This window comes from Humulus lupulus, chromosome 3 (genome assembly GCF_963169125.1).
Source record: "Humulus lupulus chromosome 3, drHumLupu1.1, whole genome shotgun sequence".
Classification (NCBI taxonomy): domain Eukaryota; kingdom Viridiplantae; phylum Streptophyta; class Magnoliopsida; order Rosales; family Cannabaceae; genus Humulus; species Humulus lupulus.
Window position 1 is genome coordinate 57,929,144 of NC_084795.1, and position 8,263 is coordinate 57,937,406.

An 8,263-nucleotide genomic window follows, 5' to 3' on the forward strand; every position below is an offset into this window, starting at 1 on the left:
CGCTCCTCTTTCGAACACGAAAAAAGGGAGCAGGCAATATCGCAGAGAGAGTAGCTACAACCCTCCGACAAAAAAGAATCGGACTGCAGATCCTCCAATACCAGTTCCTTCCAAGGAAACAACACCATCCCCAGTTCCCATCGACCAGACGTCTCCACTAGCCCCTGCCGACTAGACACGTCCCTTAGAGCCTGCTAACTAACCTCATCCAGCTCCTGCTAACCAGACACTTCCTAATCAGACATGAGAGGCTTTGTCGAACATTGTTCTCAGTTCGACAAAGATAGGCTTACTAAGCTATCGAGGGATCGATGCAGCCGAGAAGCCATCATCGGTACTGACTCCATGGAAGTCGATCAGATCGTTAACCGAGCACTGAACAAAGTACTCAACATAAGTTGCCATTTTTTCTGATCTTTATTTGTTTATCTTGTCATTTTATTTCCATTAACAGTTTTATCTTTCTTTTTTTTTTCTGATCGCATGGAGTTCTAACCATGAGCGCTAGCTGGCGCCACTTGGGAGCCCTGGTCGCTCAATACGAGAAGTGGCTTGGCGAGCAGATTAAAGCGTCCGAGGATAGAAACGCTGAGGAGATTAAGACAGTTGAGGCCAAGTACATTGAGGAGCTTAAGGTGACTGAGGCCAAATACACCGAGCAGCTCGAAGCAGCCGAGAAGAAAAACGTTGAATTGATTGAACAGAAGGTCAAGCTGGCCGAAGAGCTGAAGCAACACCAGGCTACCTTGACAAAAGCCATTGAAGCTAAAGAGAAGTACAAGGAGGCTTCTTTGCTTAATTTCAGGGAAGCTTCCAAGCTTCAAGATGATCTGTTCATCAGCAGAAAGGAGACTGAGGGGTTGGAGGAATGCGTCAAAGAGCTCGAGGAGACCAATGTCAGTATCCTGGGGAGGTACAAGGGAGCCACCTTTAAATGCTTCTATATATTCTGGAAGCACAACTACGGGGCAGACTTCAACTATCTATCAGGGTGTATGAGGCAATCTAAGATAAATAGGTGTCCGACTCACCTTGAAAAGGAGGAGCGAGCGAAAGTTCCAGCATCCCCCAAAATCTCTTTGGCCGTCAACCAGCAAATTCCTCAAGATCCTGTTGGTTCATAATTTTTCCTGTTTTTTATTTAAATTTTTAATATGGGAAAAATGGACCTTGGTTCGTAGTGTCAAGACAATATATTTTTTGCTGCATGGGCACCTTTGTTTTTAAATAGAGAGTTATATCCGAGCAGTAACTGCTTGCGGTGTAAAACAATTTACTTTTAATACTTAGATATTATAATACTTGCAATATTTTACAACATCCTATTTGCATGACCGAACTTACATAGCACTTTGGTTTGATTTAACAAAATTTAAAAAAAAAATTGAAAAATACTTAGATATTATAATACTTGCAATTATAAGTACTATAACATGCTTTCACTTATTTTGCTCATGTGTTTACATATACTTGTTGATATGCTTTGCTTACTAGATACCTTATATGCCCCCCAAGTGATTGAGGAGCTTTAGGTCCTCGGTCACTTTCCTTGACCAAGACTTGTTCGAACATTACTGCTCGTAATAAAGATAAAAGTGATAATATAGCAAAACAACACACATAATGAGAAAATACTTGTAATAAATACAATAATTGGCATGATTGACTGGTTGCACACAGTCCCTTTTATTTCTCGTAATAAATGGACAATCGTGTCTGTAAGAGTGATCAAAAATTTGATCTTACACTTATAAGCGATCAGTCACATGATTGACTAACCCTTGTTCATAAACTTGTAAAAAGTAAAATTAATACAAGTCAATTCTTTAAGAAGAAATTTTTATTGATAGTTACGTAGGCGCTCTCCATTCCAATAGTGAGGAATGAGATCTCCATTTAAGTGAGCAAGTTTATAAGTGCCTGGTTGAAGGACTTCCTCGATTTGGTATGCTCCTTCCCAATTAGGTCCAAGCACTCCAGCAGCTTGATCGCGGGTATTAAGAAATACTCTTCTAAGTACCAGATCTCCCACATTAAAATTTCTTTCACGTACTTTAGAGTTGAAATACCAAGCGACTTTTTTTTAGTAAGCTGCTACTAGGAGTTGGGCTTGTTCGCGCCTTTCATCGACCAAATCCAAAGATTCCATCAACAATCGACTATTGGCATCTTGATCGTATGCCAGCCTTGTTTTCTACTGTACTGGTGGAAAACTTTTATCTATGTTAAGGACATGGCTCATAACTGCTAGGTCAATTCCAACCATATTTTTATGCGACTAGGCAAAGACTTCCTTGTTCTTCTTCAAAAATTCCACCAGCTTTTGTTTCGTTGTTGTCTCTAAGTTTTTACCGACGTTCACAACCCTGGTCGGATCTGCCTCATCTAGTTGGACCTCTTCAAGGTCCTCGTCTGGTCCTACTTCCTCGTCAAAATCCCCAAAGCAAGGATCTAAGTCCCTATCCTCACTTTGGGCAACACCCTATTTGCTAACATGCTCACCTGGTTGGGCTTGCATTTCATCGGCTAACTACAACTCTTTTCGGTCGCCTTCTCTTGATCTACCCCTCTTCGCCTTAGTAATCGAGGAATTATATCATTCCCTCGTGTCTCGCTGGTTTCCCAACATGCATCCTACCCCCACGTAATTTGGAAACTTCACGGCGAAGTGCCAGATTGAGGTTACAACTCGCAAGTTGACCTGAATAGGCCTTCCAATCACAGCATTGTACGCATAAGAACAGTCAACTACTATAAAAGTAGTGAGTAATTTCCTATTCGCAGATGCAGTACTTGTTGTAACCGGAAGCCTAATCGACCCTTTTGGCGTGAGCTCTTTGCCAGAAAAACTATAAATGGTTTGGTTTCACGGTTCCAAGTCCTTCCTTGACAACTTCATTCTTTCCAGTGAGGACTTGTACAAGATATTTACTGAGCTCCCTGTGTCAACTAACACCCGCTTAACCATCATGTTGGCTATTTGGATGTCTACGACCAGAGGATCCGAATGAGGGAATTAGACATGCTGGGCGTCAAGCTCAGAGAAAGTTATAAGCTTTTCCTTTGTTCGAGCTTTCTTGGGAGTCCGTTCCTCCACATTCAGCATTTCAATGTCCTGGTCATGGCATAAGGTCTGAGTGTATCGCTCCCTTGCCTTCCCACTATCTCCTGCAAGGTGTGGGCCACCACAGATGGTTCGCAATGTACCTGCCATAGGAGGTGGTTGTAAAGGTGGTGAGTGTTGGCGTACAGGATCCTGCTCGTTGCCTCCTTGAGCCTCTCACTCAGAACCTCCAGTGGCTCGTACATACCTCCTCAGGTGTCCTTGTCTGATAAGGAGCTTGTACGCACTAATTTTCCATGGGCTATTAGCGAGATGAGATGTGGCATAATTATATCAGGCACGTGGATACCACGTGGCCGGAGCTGCTATTGTCAGGTCCTACCTCTTTAGCTCGAGGTAACCAAAGGTTTATCAAGATTATTTAAGGGCCGAGTCAGGAATATGAAGACCGCAGGTCAAGAAGGCATCTAGCTCGAGGCACGAGCTGGAGTTGGAAGTTGTGGCCCTTTATAAAGTCAACCACGCAATGTAAACGTGCATATATCAGACATCACGTGTCTGGTATATCCCTGAATTCTCGGACACGCAGCATGGACGTGCGTGTTCAGGCACCCACGACTGGGTTGGGCCGTGCGGCCCATTATCCCCCTTTCCTATTGATTAGACCACACTTTATTTGTCAGGTTTTAGGAATTAATCATGAATGTCACAGAAGTGACGTGATGGGTAAGAAGGTCACGGGATGACCCCCCTTACCAACTCCCAGGTGCCCTCTCCTATAAATATGGAGATCCTGGGAGTTGCAAAGGGTTGGATTCTATTATGTAACGAAATACTTTGTAAGGAATACCAGAAATATATCAATAATATTGGCTGGTGGAGTAGAAGGATTTTAACCTTTGAACCACCTAAAAACGTATTCGTGTCATTAGTCCATTTTAAGATCATTCATCTGTTTCGGTTCATTATTCAGCACTAATCCCTTTCTCTTATTTTCTTAATTACCTGTTGGCGAAGAACCGCGTCAACAGAACTCAATTTCATCTTTCAATCGGTTACACTCATTGGTGTCATGACCATAGTTATTGTGGAAACAACAAAATTTTGTTCAATCTCTTTTGGAGATATCCTTCCTTATTGGTGCTAGTCTCTTGTAAGGGACATTGGAGCTGGTCGCCTGGTACACCTCCACTCTGCTTTCGACAAGGGCCGTATAATTGGTGAATCATGGCATGTTCCTGTTTCCTTTGGGGCACTTATTCTCAGATGTCGACGGCTCATTGTTCTTCCTCTTTCCACCAATTTTTCCGTTCATGTTGCTTTTTCTGTGGCCATTGGGTTTATCTGACCCGTTGGAAGCTTTTGTGGGATCTTCCTTTCATCCTTTGTCTTTCGCAGGTGACTTCCCTTCATTGGGAATCGCCTCTTTGAGCTTAATATGTCGGTTCTCCCGATCAAGGAATTCCTGGGTACTTTACACCCCATTCTTCCTTAAACTGTTCCAGAAGGGAGAGTGGCGCCGCACTCCAGTAGTAAAGGCCATCATTTTCCCTTCATCTCCAACTATTTTAGCCCCAACTGTTGCTCGCATAAAACGTTGGACATACTCCTTTAAGGACTCTCCCTCTTTCTGGCATATCTCAACCAGTTGAGTGGCTTCAGTCGATGCACATGACCAGCATAGAATTGTCCGTAGAACTCCCATCACACTATACTAGCAGGAGGGAATTTAAAAAACCATTCTTAAGTAGTATCAGATAGAGTGTCTGGAAAGATTCTGCAGTGAGCATCATCTGACACCTTCTGGATGTCCATTTGTATCTCGAACTTATTCACGTGAGATACTGGGTCCCTATATCCATCGAAGTTGGGCAATACTGGCATCTTAAACTTGCTAGGGGTTTTTGCCACAGCTATTCTTTGTATGAATGGAGTGCCTCTTCTCCAATCATACTTGATGTGGGATGTCCAGCTCCCACTAGCAGCTGGATGGCCTGGTTTAGTGCATCGATCCGAGCCTGCACACCATTTGGGATTGCTAGGGTGACTTGTGCCACAGGAGCCGACTCATCGTGCCTTTCGCGCATGTCGTTGAGCACATCTCTCAAGCCGTCTTCTCTGGGCCTTTGCTCGCTAGCGCCCAACTGATCAAAAACGATAGGCTGCCTAGGTTGCCTTCTAGGATTTTGGCTCGAAGTCCTATTTTATCTTGGTGGGGGGTTCCTTTCTCAACCTTTCTTTCTTTGCCCTCGACCAGCATTCCCTCGGCCGAAATAAGCTTCATTATAGTCATGTCCGTCCCTGAAATGTGATCGACTATGGCGCAGCCAGCTAGTCGCACTATTCCCTCCTCTTGCTGGCATCTCCCGAGCGTCGGGGGAGGCCTGTGTTGGTTGGTGGGTCCCTAGGCATTATTATGTCATGGGGGGCCCCTAACCACAGAGCTTGACTTAGTATGACTTCTATTAGCAGAAGAACGATGTTCGTTGCTCGGAGGATTTTGTTCCTCAATAGTTTGGCGTCTAGGACATTGGGGAGGCTGCCCTGTCCTATTCTACCTTTGGAGCTGGGGATTACCATGATTAGCACGAGAAGGTGGTTGCTGCATAAGATCATGGAATGGGATATCTTGTTGAGCAGCAGGAGGTTTCTCTGACCCTGGAGGGCTGGCTAGTTCAGGTGGATGGCTTGCGTTTGGGCCTTGTTGTGGCGTGGCCCTTGATGGCTGATCTGGTTAAGAGGTCGGCGTAGCTTTCCCCCAGGCCAACTAAATGGCTGCTTCCAAGGCGGCAGTGGCGTCTCTCTGTCGATGGTCCATGTCCGCCTGCCGCTCATTCAACTCTTGGCGTTGACATTTGATTTCCCTTTGTTGCAACGCCATCGTCGCACCCGCATTATCTTTATTGGCCCTCAAATTGGCCAACTCCTCCTGCAACACAATCAGTGTTGTCTTTAAGGTTTCAAAATCCATTTCTTCCTCTTTGAACTCCAACTGTGGCTCATCTTCAGCCACATTTTGTGGAGGAGGATGGGTGGATGCAGCGCCAAAATTTTGTCCCGTCTTTCAAGATGTTTTTGCCATTTGATTTTCTGGATAGTCTTGAGTTCAATTGTCAATGAAAGCACCAAAATGTTGACCCTAAAATTTTTCAACAACACGGAGATGAAAAGAATAAGAAATTCAAATGGAAAAGTAAACAACACAAATGATTTATAGTGGTTCGACCCCAATTGAATTGTAATGACCTACCTCCACTTAGTGTTCTTATTGATGTAGAATCCCAATACTGTGATCAATGAACTAGGGTTCACGAGTTTCACAAGCTTTGGGAGGATTACAACTTCGGTGAATAATCACACTATAATTTTCTTTCAGAGTTCAAAGCTCAAAAGAACAAAAGTCCCCCCCTTTGAGCCCTTTGTTGCTTATTTATAGGCTCTAGGAAGTTACATGGGCCAGTGGGCCTTAATTACCATTAAGACTTGTATATCTGGGCAATAAAATAAATTACAATCAATGCATAATTATAGAATTCCATAAATAAAGGAAACTAATGAATATATGCGACCAGGTTGGTCGTTAGTAAATATAATGCTTGATAAACCACTTCTGGTCGATGGCCGAGCAAGATACAATCACTTAAAGCTGCCACGTGCCTCCCACGTGTGAACCAACCCTACCACATCATCAGGGGCCGTTTTTGGGTAAATAGGCACCACTTTGCCTATTCTTCTCTATTGTAGTTAAGCATTCATTGCCATTTTTGTTTGCTCCTAATTTCCGATATACATATGCATTTGAACTAACAGGGTTGACTTGTTTATCATTTTGTTTTGCTGGCATCATTAGAAAATCAATTCGTATAAGTAATATGTGGTAATATGCATAACTAAGCAAACCAATTCAACTCCATTTTGCTAGCTCTTAGAAAAGGCATATAAGGAACTCTTCTCATAACCTCCAAGCATTCTATTGTTATCTTTTTCACCTAGTTTAGGTTACCATAGGTGAACAAATACAATTCTTTATTCGATGCTTCAACATTTTCTCTAAAGCTCCTTCTGCAAATACAATTATTATATTCGTTCCAAACATAATTTTTTACCTTCCTATTATGCCTTGGTATAGGCGACTAGATTTACAAAGCTGCTAGCTTCTAGTATATTCATAAGTATGAACATATAACTTCTTGTCACTTTGTTGCTAGATATGTAGAGATCAGTGACCAACTTCCCTTATTGCTATTACCACCATTTGCTCTAATTTTCCACATAGGAAATGTGATGTTTCCAAACAGGTTCTGTTCGCCTAATTCTACTCTCACCATGAATGTAATCATGGTCGAATAAAGATAGGTGAACAGGTTATCTTCCTCTTTATTTTGAGCAATCGGTCTCTAGCATGGCACATGAGCTCTATCCCTTAGACTATTTGATGCATACACGTGTTATTGGGCCCCACATCTTTTTTAAGGCCTTGCTAACGAACAACCTCTTTGTAGCATTATTGATTATCAAGTAGAATAGGGAATAAACAATCTTTGTAATATAAGAAAATAGGACCCTTGATTCATATATACTTGTGTTCATTTCTTCTAAAGGCACGTAAGTGACCTATTTTGAAACATAGATTTGCATTCCTACGATCTTCACACAAACATATAAAATAAATTTATTGTCCTCATATAAAAGTATTTCACTCCCTCCCCGAATGTAGTTATAGGCGAATAGATAAAGACAAGCAAATTCATGAACTTTTTCTAAACCCAAGGGCGAACACACGCGAAAGCGAACATGTGTCCATTTTCCTCATGCAAAATGAGTAAACCAACGTTCTGCTTCATTTTTTTCACGATTCTTCATGATGCAAAGCTTGAGGGAGTCTCTATTCACAATCTCTAAAGTAAACAAACTATATTAGTATCTCGTAAAGGCACATAAGAGAGCGAGCTGCTTATGCAAGCCTTGAATGTTTTTTGACATGTTATTTTTGTACTTCATGTGTTCCATTCGCTTAGCATAGGCTAGATTGCGAGTGAATCTGCTGGTTTATGCTCTTCAATAACATTCACACAAATAGTGTACAGACGACCATGAGCATTAAAATGAAGAAAGGCGGTCAGCAAACAGGTTTTCTTCATGAGCCGTGTTCTCTTCTTATGTATAAATATTTCCTATTTGTTCATCATATAATCTCCT

At 42.3% G+C, this 8,263-nt stretch overlaps 1 protein-coding gene across 1 annotated transcript; it reads left to right on the top strand.

The window, feature by feature from the left end:
• Positions 1–497: 497 nt before the first annotated feature.
• LOC133824203 (uncharacterized) lies at positions 498–1,124 on the top strand. Its single transcript, XM_062257072.1, has one exon. It carries the CDS (start codon positions 498–500, stop codon positions 1,122–1,124), a length of 627 nt encoding a protein of 208 aa, XP_062113056.1.
• The last annotated feature ends 7,139 nt before the right edge of the window (positions 1,125–8,263 follow it).